General features: G+C 47.7%; 1 protein-coding gene across 1 annotated transcript in view; it reads left to right on the top strand.

Moving 5' to 3' along the window:
- Nucleotides 1–17,404, top strand: part of PCDH12 (protocadherin 12) — a 28,224-nt gene that overhangs the window by 3,111 nt on the left and 7,709 nt on the right. Inside the window, exons 2-3 of the mRNA XM_084884934.1 lie at nucleotides 8,762–12,020; nucleotides 15,422–15,519. Of these exons, the coding sequence (XP_084741060.1) occupies nucleotides 9,144–12,020; nucleotides 15,422–15,519 (2,975 nt within the window). The 5' untranslated portion in view covers nucleotides 8,762–9,143. The remainder of the gene's footprint in view (nucleotides 1–8,761; nucleotides 12,021–15,421; nucleotides 15,520–17,404) is intronic.

A 17,404-nucleotide genomic window follows, 5' to 3' on the forward strand; every position in this document is an offset into this window, starting at 1 on the left:
AGAAACAGCCTGTGGGTTACTGAAATTCTCCAGGGCAGACAGGATGGGGGTGGAGGAGGAATGGAAAGGGTATGAACAAAAAAACTGTGCCCATGATTAATAGCACATTTTCCAGGAAGATCCGCCTAGGCCAGTGGTCAGCAAACTGCAGCTGGCGAACCACATGAGGCACTTTGGCCCCTCGAGTGTGGCTCTTCCACAAAATACCACATGCGATTAAAACTTTGTGGCCCATTTGCAGAAGTCGTTTTTCGGCTCTCAAAAGAAATTTCAATCGTTGTACTGTTGATATTTGGCTCTGTTGACCAATGAATTTGCTGACCACTGGCCTAGACAAAAGGAGGTGGAGACAATTAGAAAAGACCTCAGTTCATTTTTTTAACTAACCCAATTGGAGAGCCGAAAACCGATTTCTGCGCATGGGCCATGAAGTTTCAATTCCACTGTAAGAGGGCGTCCGCACGTGGTATTTTGTGGAAGAGCCACACTCCAGGGGCCAAAGAGCCGCGGTCAGCTAGGTGACGTATGGGGAGAGACTGTTAATTCCTTAGTATTCAGCCAATGAGGAGGGACTCTCCCACCATAGAGTTAAATTACCTGTGATCACTGCTCTGTGTGTGTCTGCCTGCCCACAGACACCGGCTCCCCAGAACTCAGTGAAGGTCTGGTTTGCCATGCTTTATGTCTTCGAGGCCAGTTATTTGAATTCGGACAGGTGAGAATGTCTCACAATAACTACTGAGCAATTAGGATGCTTTAAGCACTGTGCTAAGTGCTTTATGAACATTGTCTTCACTATAACCTTACGATTTAGGTACTATTTGTTATTCCCACTTTATAAATGAGGAAACTGAAATTTAGGTTCAAAAATTTACCAAGGGGCACATGATTATTCAGACACTGAGCAGGAATTAAAATCACATTTCCCCTACCTCATGCCATATATAAAAATTAACTCAAAAAGGATCAAAGACCTATAGGTGAGAGTTAAACTAAGTATAGAACTCTTAGAAGGAAATGTAGGAGTAAATCTTCATGAACTTGGATTAGGCAATAATTTATTAGACATAACACCAAAGCACATGCAACAAAAGAAAAGTAACTTGGATTCACCAAAATTAAAACTTTTATGCTAAAAAAAAAAAAAAAAAAAAAAAATGCCCCGCTATCAACAAAGTAAAAAGACAATTCACAGAAGAAAATAATTACAAACCATATATCTGATAAAGGTCTAATATCCAGAATACATAAAGAACCTGTACCACTCAACAATAAGAAGACAAATCCATTTAAAAATGGGCAAAGGATATGAGTAGCAATTTCTCCAAAGAAGATATACAAATGGTCAGTAAGTACATGAAAAGATGCTTAACATAATTAATCACTGGGGAAATGCAAATCAAAACCACAAAGAGAAATGACTTGCCATTCATTAGACTGGTTACAATACAAAGACAGGTAAAAAAAGTTTTGCTGAGTAAGTGGAGCAATTAGAACACTCATCATTGCTGGTGGGAATGTAAGAATTTTGTAAGTTGCTTTGGAAAATAGTCTGATAGTTCCCCAAAAAGTTAAGTATAAGATACATTAAGCCCTCCTCCTAGATATACACAAGAGAATTTAAAACATATGTTCCCACAAAAACCTGTACACAAATATATAATTTTATTTGTATATATTTATTTGAATACTAGAGGCCTGGTGCGCAAATTCATGCGTGGGTGGGATCTCTCAGCCTGGCTGGTGATCAGGGCCAAGTGGGGCCCGCCTTGGGGAGGAATCATTGGAGATGGGCCAGCTGCAGGAGGTTGGCTGGGGGAGTGCACTGATCACCAGGCGTCAGATCCTGGCAGTCAGTGTGCATCATAGCAACCAGTTGTTCTGGTCAATTGGTCATAATGTTTGCTTAGGCTTTTATATATGTAGATAGTGTACACAAATAACAGCAGTATTCACAAAAGCCAAAAGGTAGAAACAACTCAAATGTTAATCAATGGATAAGTGGGTAAACAAAATGTAGTATATCTATATGATGGAATATTACTCAGCTGTAAAAAATAACTAAGTAGTGATACATGCTACTGAATGAACCTTGAAAACATTATGCAAAGTGAAAGAAGTCAGACACTAAAGACCACATAGTGTATGATTCCATTTACATATATGAAAAGTTCAGAATAGACAAGTCCTTACAGACAGAAAGTAGATTTGTGGTTGCCAGGTGCTAAGGCAGGAGGGCTTGAGAAGTGACTGTAAATGGAGATGAAGGTTCTTTTTGAGGGTGAAAATATTGTGGAATTTGATAGTGATGATGGTTGCACAACTTTGTGGATGTACTAGAAACCACTAGATTGTGTCCTTTTAAAGGGTGATTTTATGTGAATTATGTCTCATTAATTTAGGTACTGAGCACATTTAAGTGGGATGCTGAGATGTTGGTTTTTACTTCTGGGACCAGCTCTTGGTCTAATGATGTGCTATGGCCATCTTGAATTCTTAATAATTTTCAAAAAAAGAGGCTCTACATTTTAATTTTGCACTGGTCTTCAGAGATTTGAGATGATGGAGTTGAAGGCTAGGAGAGGATGGGGTGTGTGACCTTGGCCAGAGGTCAAGACACAAGGCATTGGGTAGAGAAGCAAGAGGCAGTCACAGACTATGTCTGATACTACAGGTACTATTATATATTGGGGTCAGCAGGCCTCCATCGATGCCTGCACTTGTTCTCATCCATTGCTGGCATCCAATAGGTGTCCAGAGACTTTGCTGAACTCCTCCCACCTGCCCACTGGGGACAGCCTCCTTTTCAACGGCCATCACTCACAAGCACCACTGAAACAAGCCTTGACATGGAGAGGGGCACCAGTGTGGAAGGGAAAGCCCTGCCCCAACTCTGGGAGAGCAATGGAGTGGGGAGCCCACCCCAGTACAGAAGTGTCACCGATTTCCTGCTAGTGTCCTGTCGTCGTGTATCTGCTCACCTAGATCTTAAAAGTTTCACTATTATCACATGAGAATCTGAAAAAAAAAAATGTTTTCTTAAAATAAATAAAAGCTACTACACTAAAAGAACAATTATAAATGACTATCAAAGTGCTAACTCATGTCCCAGGTTCTGCTCTAAATACTGCGCATTGTCTAAGCTAAACTTTCCAGTAGCCCTATAGCGTCGTTACTGTCATCAACATCCCTATTTTAAAGCTAAGGAAACTGATCACAGAGAAATGAAGTGACTTGCCACTGGCACACAGATGGTGAATTACAGAGCCAAGCTTTGAACTGGGCAATTGGAGTCTAGAGCCCACATCATTAACCCCGAGGCTATGCTTAAATCAAGTTAATACTTTGCTCAAGGAGAGTGGTCAGTGAGGTTTATAAAGAGAAATAACGAGATCACCTCCTGACCAGCTTCCTGGTCAGTGCAGCTCCAACAGTACTTCAGGTCATCCCAGGGTTATATAAAACAGACTCCTAAAAAGGCTTGAGGTGGCTGACAGGATGAAATGTTCTCTGTGCTCCTGAAGCAAGTAAAATTTGATTTACAGTAATAGGCACAGAATGATCATGTTTATACTTGCAACCTGGCATTTTATTATTATTCCCCTGAATAACAGTGGAAAGAGTTTTGTAACCCCAAGGTAACACAGCTCTGAAAGAAGGAAAGAGAGGTGAGATTTAGCAGCAGCTGCCATCATAAATCAGTGTGTGGTTGCTTCTCTCGGAGCTCCAGGCTCAACTCCTGGCTGTCATAAACTAATAAAGGGAAGCCCCAGGAGAATTAATGTAATGACAGGAAGACTCATTTTCCTTCCTGCAAGACTTACCTTTCTGAAGCAAGGTGAGAATTAGGTTGGCTAGCTTCTGTGAAGAAAGAAAACCAGACCAATGGTTTGGAGGAGAAAAAATGTGGGTCAACTTCAGCTACTTCCCTTGCCAAAAGCAATATAAAAAATTGGCCTTATAAATGCTGAATTCCACCAAATAAATGAGAGCCTGAATGACTGAATAAATTAATGAGTGAGTGTGATCCAGGCTTCCTCCAGGGTGGTTATTACAGTCTGAGAACAGTTCAGTTCGATCCTGGATCACCCAGAAATGCTGAAAACATAACAAGGCCAATCAACACAGTCAGTCTCTGAATATTCATGCACAGATGATGCTCCCAGTCAATATGTTTGATCTTTATGTTTATTCATTGATGTTCAAATTCACTGAGCAAACCAAAATTCTGAAACAAAACAAAACAAAAAGCAAGCCACACACAGAAAAACAGAAAGAAGCTTGTATTGAGACCTTATTATTTCTAGATAGGACTGCCAGATAAAAATACTTATATGAAAAAAATTCATTGTTTATCTGATCCCAATTTATTTGTTTGTTTACTTGTTTGTTTACAATTGATTTCCAAGAGAGAAAGGGAGAGGGAAACAGAGATAGAAACTTCAATGATAATATTCAATGTTAACTATAACTGAAAAATAAAAATTTTTTTAATTAAAAAATAAAATCAAAGAATGCAAGACAAAAAAGAAAAGAAACATCACTGATGATAAAAACATTGACTGGCTGCCTCCTGCATGCCTTCTACTGGGCATTGATCCTACAACCTGGGCATATGTCCTGGCTGGGAATAGAATCATGACCTCCTGTTTCATGGGCCAATGCTCAACCATTGAGCCACACTGGCCTGACTATCTGATCCAATTTTACCTAGGCACCATGTGTTTTTATTTGTTAAATCCGGCAACCCATTTCTGGGTCAATAACCCTCAATAAGAGAGGCCTAGTGGCTGCAGTTGGTCCTTACAAACTTGCTGGTGCTTCTCAGAAGTTCTAAATCAGTGGTTCTCCATGAGGTTGGGGTGGAGATGGGTGTGTGTTGGAATGACCTACTGCATATCAGACTTGAAATCTACATGCTGGAAATAGCCCACTTCCCCTCTGCAGGCTGGGGAGAGAGATATAATATATGAGTAACACTTATCAACTCAGACTGTATGTGGTCCAGTTTGGGGGCTGTGTTGTGGTTACTAAAGCACAAAATAAATTATATATCTTTTATTGCAAACCATCAAGGAGACCCCTAATTTATAACAATTCAGTTTAAAGTCCTTATCTTTAATCCTTGCTGTTCTCTAGTGGACCCTCCTCAATGATTTCCTTCAGCATTCCCCTTCTTCATCTACTTTTCCTTTTGTTAAGTAGATCAATTAGACCTCTATTTCCAACAGAAAGGTCCAACTTCCCCCACCCTGTCCCAAATCATCTGCAAAATGAAGCCTTTTTGAAGAGGGGGGAATGGAGCCGACAATTATAAAATCCTCTTTGACAGGCTGGGTAAGGAAAAAGTATGCATTTTCTTGCTGTGTCCCTGGTATTTCGAAAAACTTTCCAAATGATTCTAGTATCTGGCTCCCTTTGTGTTTTAACCTGGGCAGAAAGCCTTTTTATTTCTTGAAAAGTCCTATTTCTTGGCAAATTTCTCTCTGCAAATTGCATTTCTTCTTCCTGCACTGGACCCAGAGAGAGATGCCACTGTGTGAGAGTGGACATCTGTCATCTGTGCCTACAAAGACCACAAAGTGCCATGCCAACAGCGGGTGACCCTGAACATCTACCTGAATCTCCTGTAAAGATTTCTGGCTAGACTGCTCTAACTTCAACAAGATCTCATTTAAAAAAAAAAAAAAAAAAAGAGGCAGACCTTACGAGGTCCAGTCACCTTCCCAACTGGAACGAGCCTGAGGATGAAGCTCCCAGCGTCATCAAAGCTGCCTTGGTGGTTGTGGTGATGGCAGCCGCTGAGCAGATTCACAAGGAGCCCGGGATGGGCAGCCAGCCCAGCAGGACATGAGCGGTGTGGGACATGAGCTGAGACCTTCCCGCTGACCTGTGAATCCCCCACGGGGCAGAGTCCCACTCTCCTGGTCTGGCTCCCCAGGGTTTCTTAGGACTCCAGGTGTTTTAAAAAGATCCTCTGACCCTTGTCCTTCCCGCTTCACCTTCCAACCCCTCTCCATGATGGACTTGTGTGAACAACCTCAAGTCTGGTGGTGAGCAAGGCCTCCAAGGAACAACCCCAATTTACCCCTTTAAACAGAATTCAGACTTGTGCGAGGCTGTGCTCAGTTGTTTTAAACCTAATTTCAAAACTCAGAGTAATGACCACAGGCCTCCAGGCAACGAGCCCTGACCAACTCTAGTGACAGCTCCATTCACGCTCTGCCATGTGGCTGCCAATGGTCAGCTGACCCTAGTAGCCAGAAAGGAGAGAAAATTACTAAAGGGGACCTCATTCCCAGAGGAAATTGCCTTTAAAAAGGCTGGGGCCTGTTTGCTGGCTTTAGATTCTTAAAGGGTTGTCTTAGCTTCATGCCCCAATGTTAATAAAACAAAAACAAAAAAACAATAAGACTACCCGTGAAATCCAAATTCAAACTTTTTGTGACCGGTGAGTCCATTTTTGACACCCATGGTTTCAGTCAAGGCAACACGCACACATACGCACACACAGAGCACATATATAACAATATCAAGAACATAAATGTTAACACCTAAAAACTGTGAGTCATTCATTCCTCCTGTAGGCATTGGGTCACATTAGGTTTCCCACTGAGACAATGATTGTCGTCTTGTGTGTTGTATGCAGCACAGGTCTGGAGTTGTGGGTATTTGTGAACACCGAGCACCCACCTCTCTGCCTCTGTGCCTTTTTCTCTGCCTTTGGCCACCAGATGGCATTCTGGAAACATTCTCAGCACCACAGTTTCTGCACCAAGGCTTCCCTGCTTTTTACTCCCAACAGGCCTTTCTCCCTCCCTCTTCTCTATTCCCTTCCAATCCATTTTTCAGAGTGCAGCTGAAGGGGCTTCCTGCAGGGCATATTTATGTGATCCCAGGCAACTTACCTAACCCTCTCGACTCAGGTTTTTCATCCCAATGGCATGGCTGTGAGGGTGGCATGAGATGATGTCAGCCACTGAAACACAGGAAGCCCTGGGAAGTGACTTTTCATGTGAAGGGAGAAAAGCGAGACCAGGTTTTATGCATCTGAGGCATAAAACCTGGTTTACATACACACACACACACACACACACACACACACACACACACACAGACTCCTGTATCGAGAGCTTTCTCTGTACCAGGCACAGTGCCAAGGCTGTATGTACACATCTCATTAAATCCTTACCACAAACTCATGAGATGGGTCACAGCCATACCTACAGAGAAGGAAACTAAGGCCCAGAGAGGTTATGTGACTTGTGAATGCCTCCAAGCGAGAGAGTGCTCTGTATGTCTCCAGAGCCATGCTGTAGGAAAGGCCCCTTGCTGTGGCTGACAGGGTTCAGTAAGATGGTTGGAAAATCTCCAGAAGTGGATATGGGTGAAGGAGAGAGAGTGGGAAAGCAACGGAAGAAGGGAAGGGAGGGAGTGGAGGTGGGGCTTAACCTAGGGAGGTCCCTTAGCGACCCCTGTCCTAATGACCACAGGCTCCAGGCCAAAGGCCCTGATTGGAGTCACTCTTGTTACATCTCTGGTCTCAAGGACTCAGCTGCCAACATCCATCTAGGGAAAGCTGGCCCTTAAGCCCCACGACTTCAAATGCTTTATAAGCCTCTGGACTTAACCTCAAGGTAGGATGTAAGCACGGGAGGGCTAGAAACAGCAAACTGAGAAGCAACAAGCCACCTCAAAGGTCACCCAAACAAACTGCCCACTCACTTCCTTCCTGAGTCTTGCCTCTGAGAGGAGGAGAATGGGAGGGAGGGTACACCTTAGTCCTGAGGGGGTAGCAAGGGCGTTATCATTCAGGGGACTCTGCCATAAACAGCAGTGGGAGAGAATCGGAGGGAGGGAAAGGGGGAGGAAGGTATGGGAGAGGGAAAAAGTCTAAAACCTCCAAGACACAGCAGCTGGAGGCTAGGGGATTCCCCAAACGGGGGCTCAGACTGGACCAGATGCAGAGAACAATGGGCTTCTAGGCTGGGAAACAGGAAGGGAAGGGGGTAGCAGGCTACATGGTCAGGCCAGGGAGATCCTGGTACTTCAGGAGCCAAGGCCATGAGCACTCCTATGGGTCCCTATGGGCAGGGACTGCCCCATGGCCAGTGCCAGAGTCAGCCCCAGGTGGGAGGAGCAGATCATAACACTCTCCACCAACAATAACCTCATTACCTGTGCATTCCCGCCAAGCCGAGGCCCTGCATGCATTATTTCATTTCATCCTCACAACTTCCTGCTGCAGGGCTACTCCTCTTCTTCCTATTCACACTCTTAAAAGAGAGTGGTGGAAACCCAGACGGGCCCAGTGGCTTGTTCCACATGACCCAGCTGGTAAGCTGCAGAGTCAGAATTTGAACCCAAGGCAGTTTGACTTTAATGGCCACGCTCATAATCACAGCTTTCTCAAGGGACAAAAACGGGTGATCAGTACAGAGTCAAGATAAAAGAGAGATGGACGTAAGAAAAAGATAAGCATGGGAAAGAGATGATTGGGAGATGCTAGGCACAAAGAGGCAAGGAAGGGAAGAGACAGGGGTCATAATGCTGCCCAGGAGGGGCCTCAGGCCCTGGGCGGCAGGTAGGGGCTCCGCTTCCCTCAGCTGTCACCTCACTGCAGGGACAGCACCTTCCCATCCGGCTGGTCCCGGGAGTCCCTGCCGCCTCCTCCTCAGCAGCAAGCCACCGGGGCTTCACAGGAAGCTTGCTCTCTTTCTCTAATTGGCACTGAAACTCACAGCCCTCCCTTTTCCTGTAGGTGGGGTTTCCATAGGAAAAAGCTGCTTCTCTGTTTCCCCAGCAGAGCAACTGTTTGGAAGCCAGATCCCCACATCCTGCTCTACCGGGTCAAGTCCCTCTTGGCCCAGCTCTTGCCCATCGTTGGCTCTACTGGACCAACCAGTACCGCTGGCAATCTTACTTCAGCTCATCGGTGCAGTAACCTCCAGGATCTCTTCAGATGAGAATGGCCTTGCCTGGGAATCCTGCTCGTTCTATCATCATGTAATTATGGGACACAGCTGTGTCAGGAGAACGGGGCTCATCAGGCCCCCCCCCCCCTCCCCCAGAAATGCTGGAGGACGTCCCAGCCTTTGAAGAACTCTAGCAGTTTCTGAATCTGACCCACTCTGGCGGTAAGCATGATGCAACTTCTGCGACTTTTGCTGGGGCTTTTGGGGCCAGGTGGCTGCTTGTTCCTGTCAGGGGCTGGTCAGGAGGTGGCCACTCTCACTGTGAAATACCAAGTGTCAGAGGAAGTGCCGTCTGGCACGGTGATAGGGAAGCTGTCCCGGGACCTGGGCTGGGAGGAGAGGCGTGGGCAGGCGGGCACCGCGTTCCAGGTCTTGCAGCTGCCTCAGGAGCTCCCCATCCAGGTGGACTCTGAAGACGGCCTGCTCCGCACAGTGAGGCGGCTGGACCGAGAGCAGCTTTGCCGGCAGCGGGATCCCTGCCTGGTTGCCTTTGACGTGTTTGCCACGGGGGATTTGGCTCTGATCCATGTGGAGATCCTGGTGCTGGATATCAATGATCACCAGCCACAGTTTCCCAAAGGCAAGCAAGAGCTGGAAATCTCTGAGAGTGCCTCTCTGAGCACCCGGATCCCCCTGGACAGAGCTTTGGACCCAGACACGGGCCCCAACACCCTGCACTCCTACTCTCTGTCACCCAGTGAGCACTTTGCCTTAGATGTCATCGTGGGGCCCGATGAGACCAAACACGCGGAACTCGTGGTGGTGAAGGAGCTGGACCGGGAGATCCACTCGTTTTTTGATCTGGTGTTAACTGCTTATGACAGCGGGAACCCCCCCAAGTCAGGCACCAGCTTGATCAAAGTCAACGTCCTGGACTCCAATGACAACAGCCCTGTGTTTGCTGAGAGCTCCCTGGCACTAGAAATCCACGAAGATGCTGCCCCTGGAACTCTCCTCATAAACCTGACTGCCACAGACCCTGACCAAGGCCCTAATGGGGAGGTGGAGTTCTTCTTCAGTAAGCACGTGCCTCCAGAGGTGCTGGACACCTTCAGCCTCGATGCCAAAACCGGCCAGGTGACTCTGCGTCAACCCTTAGACTATGAGAAGAATCCTGCCTATGAGGTGGATGTCCAGGCCAGGGACCTGGGTCCCAATCCCATCCCAGCCCATTGCAAAGTCCTCATCAAGGTTCTGGATGTCAATGACAATGCCCCAAGCATCCACATCACGTGGGCCTCCCAGCCGTTGCTAGTGTCAGAAGCTCTTCCCAAGGACAGTTTCATCGCTCTCATCATGGCGAACGACTTGGACTCAGGAAACAATGGTCTGGTCCATTGTTGGCTGAGCCAAGAGCTGGGCCACTTCAGGCTGAAAAGGACCAATGGCAACACATACATGCTGCTAACCAACGCCACGCTGGACAGAGAGCGGTGGCCCGAATACAGCCTCACTCTGTTGGCCCAAGACCAAGGAGCCCAGCCCTTATCTGCCGAGAAACAGCTCAGCATTCAGATCAGTGATGTCAATGACAATGCACCTGTGTTTGAGATGAGCAGGTATGAGGTCTCCACTAGGGAAAACAATCTACCCTCTCTTCACCTCATTACCATCAAAGCTCATGATGCAGACTTGGGCATTAATGGACAAATCTCATATCGCATCCAGGACTCCCCAGTTTCTCACCTGGTAGCCATCGATTCAGGCACAGGAGAGGTCATTGCTCAGAGGTCACTGGACTATGAACAGATGGCCGGCTTTGAGTTCCATGTGATTGCAGAGGACAGGGGACAGCCTCCACTCTCCTCCAGCATCTCTGTGTGGGTCAGCCTCCTGGATGCCAATGATAATGCCCCAGAGGTGATTCATCCCCTACTCAGTGATGGAAAAGCCAGCCTCTCAGTGCTTGTAAATGCCTCCACAGGCCACCTCCTGGTGCCCATTGATACTCCCAATGCCTTGGGTCCAGCGGGTGCTGATATGGCACCACTGGACACTCACAGCTCCCAGCCATTCCTTTTGGCGACCATTGTGGCGAGAGATGCAGACTCGGGGGCAAATGGAGAGGTCTTCTACAGTATTCGGAGTGGGAATGAAGCCCGCCTCTTTGTCCTCAGCCCCCACCTGGGGCAGTTGTTCATCAACGTCACCAACGCCAGCAGCCTCATTGGGAGGGAGTGGGAGCTGGAGATAGTGGTAGCAGACTGTGGCAGCCCCCCCTTGCAGACCCAAGCCCTGCTGAGGATCTTGTTCGCCACCAGTGTGGACCACCTGAAGGACTCCGCCCGTGATCCTGGGGCCCTGAGCACATCTGTGCTGATGGTGATTTGCCTGGTCGTCCTGCTGGGCATCTTTGGGTTGATTTCAGCTCTGATCATGTCCATATGCCGGACAGAGAAGAGGGACAACAGGGCCTACAACTGTAGGGAGGCTGAGTCCAGCTACCGCAACCAGCCCAAGAGACCCCAGAAACACATCCAGAAGGCAGACATCCACCTCGTGCCTGTGCTCAGAGGCCAGGTGGACGAGCCTGGTGAAGTGGGGCAGCCCCCCAAGGATGTGAGCAAGGAAGCCATGATGGAAGCAGGCTGGGACCCCCGCCTGCAGGCCCCCTTTCACCTCACACCCACCCTGTACAGGACCCTTCGTAACCAAGGCAACCAGGGAGGCTTGGCTGAGAGCCCAGAGGTGCTGCAGGACACGGTCAACCTCCTCTTCAACCATCCCAGGCAGAGGAACGCTTCCCGGGAGAACCTGAGCCTTCCGGAACTCCAGCCTGCACTGGGCCAGCCCTGCTCCAGGCCCCTGAAGGTGCCAGGCAGCCCCGCAGGGAGGCCTCCTGGAGACCAGGGCAGCGAGGAAGCCCTGTTGAACTCATCAGCCTCCTCCGCAACCCTGAGGCGGCGGAATCTCAATGGCAAAGTGGCCCCTGAGAAGGAGTCAGGCCCCCGTCAGATCCTGCGGAGCCTGGTCCGGCTGTCCGTGGCCGCCTTCGCGGAGCGGAACCCTATAGAGGAGCTCACTGTGGATTCGCCTCCTGTTCAGGTATGTCTCTCTCTCTGGTCACCCCTGGATCACTACTAACAGCATCAGACCCCACCACTACCCTCACAACCCTCCTAGTCATTCTTTAGGCTTACTGGGCACTTTATGATGTATTGAGTGCAGTGGTTCAGGGCATAGCTCTGGGGTCTAAAGAATTTAGCTGTATGATTCTAGACAAATTACTTCCTGTCTCTGAGCCTTAGTTTTCTTATCTGCAAAATAGGAATGACTGTAAGAGCATCTATTTCACAGAGTTGTCCTGAGGATTTAATCAGTAAATTGCTATGCAGCACTTGCTCAGGGAGCCTGGCACAAGTAGACACACAGCAAAGTAGGGATCAAGAATAAAAGCTTTGGAGCAAGGCTCCCTGGGTTCAAGTCCTGACTCCATCTCTTTCTAGCTGTGAACACAGGGAAGTTACTCGGCTTCTCTGTTGAAGATGTCCATGTTAATAGCATCCATATCCTGTTTTCTTAAAGATAAATGAGGGCACTCTAGTGTCCGGCACAGAGATAGCACTCAGCAAATGATTACAATGACATCTGCAAAGCTCTTTCCATCTCTGCCCAGGAAACCTCCCTGTGAGGCAGGCTGGCATGGACATCATGGCTCCCAGGCGCAGGGGCTGCATATCACTTGTTTGAGACCCCAGAGCTTGCTGGCTGTGTCTGCAGAATGGGAGAGTGAACACAACCTTGGAACGTGGGAGTTAGGCAGATCTGGGCTCAAATTTCAGCATAGCCACATAGGAACTGGGCAGCACTCGGCCTTTAACATCTGAGCCTCATTTTCCTCATCTATAAAGTGGGGACTGTGATGCCAAACTTACCCTGTGTCCACCTCACAGGGGTCTGAGGACTAAGTGAGATGATAAATGGCAAAGTGTGTAGAGACCTGGGATTTATTAGACACAAATGGGAAGCGTTTTCAGAGATGGTGCCTGATATCATACTCATATCTGCTTCTCTGCACCCCAGACAGTTTTCCCTGTGCCAGGCCACTTATCAAAGCACTTCTGTTTGGCCAGGCCATCCTCTGAGGCTTCCTGTGCAACAAGGACACAGCTTCCTCCTCCCCCTTCCCCCGCCCCCGCTCGCCCCCTTCAGGAAGCCACCTGGAGAGGGCCCAGCTGTTTTCTCAGGAGTCCTGCCCTGAGCTCTATGTAGCCCCAGAGGTTAGCCAAAGCCAGTTATCCATCCATCCACCCATCCATTCACCAAATCCTTATTGAATGAGCTTTTTGTGCCAAAACTGGTTGATAGTCAATAGAGGCAGCAGAGAGCAGGCACCGTGGTTGGCTCCACTGGGGTGATGGGAAAAAGGGTGCCTATCTGGGACCAACTTGAGGGTAAGAGGCAGCTTGCCTAACGCTGCCTTTCCAGCAGCACAGTGGCATAGTGGAGTCAGATCCAAGTTCAAAGTCCAGACTATCACCAATTGCTGGGTGGCCCCTTGTGAGCCTCAGGTTTCACACCTGCAAAATGGGTGTTATCTCTTCCCTTGGGTTATTGTAAGAATTAAATGAGATTATATGTAACTTGACAGTTATTAAGTGCTTATCATAAGATCTATTAAGAAGTGATTTATATACTTTCCCACATTTATTCCTATAACCACAACCATTGTATGACCTGGATCTCTTGATTATTCCCTTTTTTACTGCTAAGGACACTGAGGCTCAGAATGCTCATAGGTGGGAACCTGAGTCCACTAACTCCAGAGTCCATGCTCTAACTGTGAAGTGACCTCAATGGCAGTGCTCAGTTCAGGGTATGGCACTTGGGGAGTGTCCCTGATGTACAGGCTATCATGCGGGGGGAAAGGGTGGCACACGCCTTAGGAGGTGGGATCTGCCCTGAGGCAGACAACGGGACGCTGACCCTCCTAAGTCACGTGGAAACCCCAGACCTGGCCACCTTCCCTTCCAACTCTCCTCTGAGAGTGACACTTTCTGTCTTGAACTGCTCAGGGAGGAATGGGGGTGGGCTCAGGAGGCAGAGGCCGTGTTTCTAGGAGGAACAACGCAAACTCCTTGCATTCATGGAGCATTTTATTTATTTATTTATTTATTTAAATATATTTTATTGATTTTTTACAGAGAGGAAGAGAGAGGGATAGAGAGTTAGAAACATCGATGAGAGAGAAACTTCAATGAGAGAGAAACATCGACCAGCTGCCTCCTGTACACCCCCTAATTGGGGATGTGCCCACAACCAAGGTACATGCCCTTGACCGGAATCGAACCTGGGACCTTTCAGGCCGCAGGCCAATGCTCTATCCACTGAGCCAAACCGGTTTTGGCTCATGGAGCACTTTAAACTTTCAAGCCATCTAATTAATCCTGACAACCCATGAACAATCTGGGTGGTTATTTCTAGCTCCGCCTTAGAGCTGGAAGGTCTGAGAAGGTCTAAAAACCTACTTGACATGACACAAGCTAGAAATGACCTTGAACTGGGACTCAGCCTGCCAAGACTTGGTCTGTTGCCTTCTCCCTTGTGAGGCCCTTCAGGGTCTGGCCCTGGCATCCTTCCCAACTTCTGCCCCACTCTCCAACCATCTTTCAGCGTTCAGTGTCTGGAATGCCCTTCACCCTTGGCCCAGACCCTCACCCTATCTCCATTTGCCAAACTCCTATGGAGCCTTCAGGTCCCAGCAGAGGTGCCTAGCATGTAGTATGAACTCAATAGACATTTGTAGAAGTAAGTATTCAAACTCCTCCCATTTCACCCTACAACTTATTTGCTCTAAGATGGGTGAGGGCCCTTCCTCTGCTCCCACAGACCCCATCCTTTCTCAACCCAACGCAACCCCCTGCGGTAACTGCTGTGCCCTGTCTTCCCTGACAGACGATGAGCTCCCTCAGGGCAGGCATTGGCACAAACAAGCTTACTAAATACCTGTTGAATGAATGAGAGCATGAATCAATGAATGATTAAATGGCGCCATTTTTGCTTTCTCTACAACAGTCTTATATCTGGCCTACAAAAATTGGCTGAGTGCTTGAATACTGCTGAAGGCAGGAAATAACTGTTTAAGATAATCCTGATCAAAGTAATAATGAATTTATGGTTAGGAAATGCCTTTTTCACCCCTAGCCCTGCCGATTCCAACAGGAGCAGGTCACTTGGGGAGGAGGGAGGGGACTAGCCCAGACAGTCCCTACTCTCTCCCTCAGGCACCCAGGTCCTGGGGTGACAAAGGCAAAATAGGGAACCTGCCCATACAGGTCCCGCCTCTCTCACTGTTCACCACCCACCATCCCCCATCTGATCACACAATCATCTGAAACTGGAGGAAAGACTATAAAAAGAAAGCGCCAGCATTGAGGGAAACATCCGGCGAGGAAGTGTGCTGGGTCGGAATTGTGTGGAGTCAACAGATTTTTCCTGTCTTGTAGCAAATCTCCCAGCTGCTGTCCTTGCTGCATCAAGGCCAATTCCAGCCCAAACCAAACCACCGGGGAAATAAGTACTCAGCCAAGCCCTGCGGAGGCAGGTAAGCACACGTAGCCCCCACAAGCTTCCTCAGCCCCCCTCACCCCGCAGCCTCTGTGATCTTAACGAAGGGTGATCACATCCGGAACCTACTCCTCTGGGACAGTGTCTCGGACACCATCCACCCCCCTGCCCCAGGGCACTTGGTCCTGGAGCCACTGTATTTATAGTATTTACAGGACAGGGTCACTAGGGAAATGACTTCATCCTGAGGTTCTGGTTATCTGTCCTCTGATTGCAGACTTCCAATCTGTAACTTTCAGCTTTCTTTCTCTTGACCCTTAAACATAACATGAAGGCCCCTGGCTAAGGACATGGATGTGTTCCTCTAGGCTGTCCTAGAATTAAGAAGGCCTCAAGAAGACATCTAATCTAACTCCTTGTTACAGATGGCGAAATTGAGGCTCTAACTAGTTGGATTCAACCCAGTTATGTAAACTTGAGCGAGTCAAATAAATCTCCAAGGCCTAGTTTCTCATCTTTAAACTGAAGGTCACCACACTTCCTTGTAGTGATGGGGTAAGGATTTAATGATCAAACGTATTCTAAGCCCACAGCCCAGTGCTGGGCACATAGTAGGTCCACAAGCAATGATTAAGTCCTTTCCTCTTAAAGTGACTTTGTGCAAGGTCATATAGCCAGTTAGCCAGTGAGTGGCAAAGCTGGGACCAGTTCTCAAGGTCATATAGCCAGTGAGTGACACCTGACTCCTGGTTCAGTGCTCTTGCTGGGACAACTTGTAGTTCTTTTTTTTTTTCTTTTGTGAAAGGTAGTGAAAGGTAGTGTAGGGAAGCGGTGAGTACTCCAGAGTCATAGCAGCCTAAGTTTGAATTCTCACTTTATCACTTAATCCATGGGGAGCTTGTGCAAGCTGCATCATCTTCACAAGTCTTGGTTTTCTCATTTGTAAACTGAGAATGATAACAAGAGAACCCCTTACAGATGTGAAAGGTTTAATGAAAAGGTGCATAAACCCTGCAAAGCTTAAGGCATGACTCAGAGTAATTTCTCAGTAACATGAGTTGTTGACATTGTTACTTGCAAACTTGCTACCTCCCTGCTGATCTCTCCATGCAGTAGAAATAGCCACTGGAAAAGAGAGGAAAGAGGAGAAAGGATCCCTCCCTCCCCCAGCCTTAAAGCCCCTCAGGGAGCCTTCCACCTGCTGGATGATGAGGGGCCAGGCCGGTTCCCCCCATGCCAGGAAGTCTGAGGAACTGGCCTCCCCAGGTGATAAGGGTCTATGGAGGGAGAAGCATGGGAGGAGGCAGTAGGAGGGTGAAATGGGATAGTAAATTCTGAATAGCTTTTGGATGCCTTGCTTTAGCTGCATCCTCTCTGGACATGCTCTTCTGGTCTACAATTTGGCCTCAAATAGGGAGGAAGGAACATTCAATCACTCAATCCATAAAGTATTAAGTACCTACTATGCACTGGGCCCTGCTCTGAGCACAGATAAAAATCCCTGCCCTCACTGGAGCTCATACTTTGATGGAAGGATGAATGGGTGAATGGATACATGGATGGATGAATGGATGGTAGATGACTGCATTGATTCAACTGAAGTCACTAAACTCCTACTCTGTGCCAGGCAATGTGAAGGAATGGGAGGGACAATAGTGAGTAATCACATCTACATTGTCATAACCACTTGTGTTTGCTGAATGCTTACAATGACCAGGCACGGTGTTAAGCTCTCCACATAAAACCTTTCATTTTATAACATCTCACTATGCCCCATGAAATGGACGTTACAGACTCAGAGTAGGCAGGAGGGATGGGATCAAGTAACTCAGGTTGGTCTGACTCTGAAGACTGGATGGACTATGTGTATCCAGGTCCCGATGTGGATGAATGAATGCTGGCATGAATAGAAGAATGTGCAC

This window comes from Pipistrellus hanaki (genome assembly GCF_964339955.1).
Source record: "Pipistrellus hanaki genome assembly, chromosome: 5".
Taxonomy (NCBI): domain Eukaryota; kingdom Metazoa; phylum Chordata; class Mammalia; order Chiroptera; family Vespertilionidae; genus Pipistrellus; species Pipistrellus hanaki.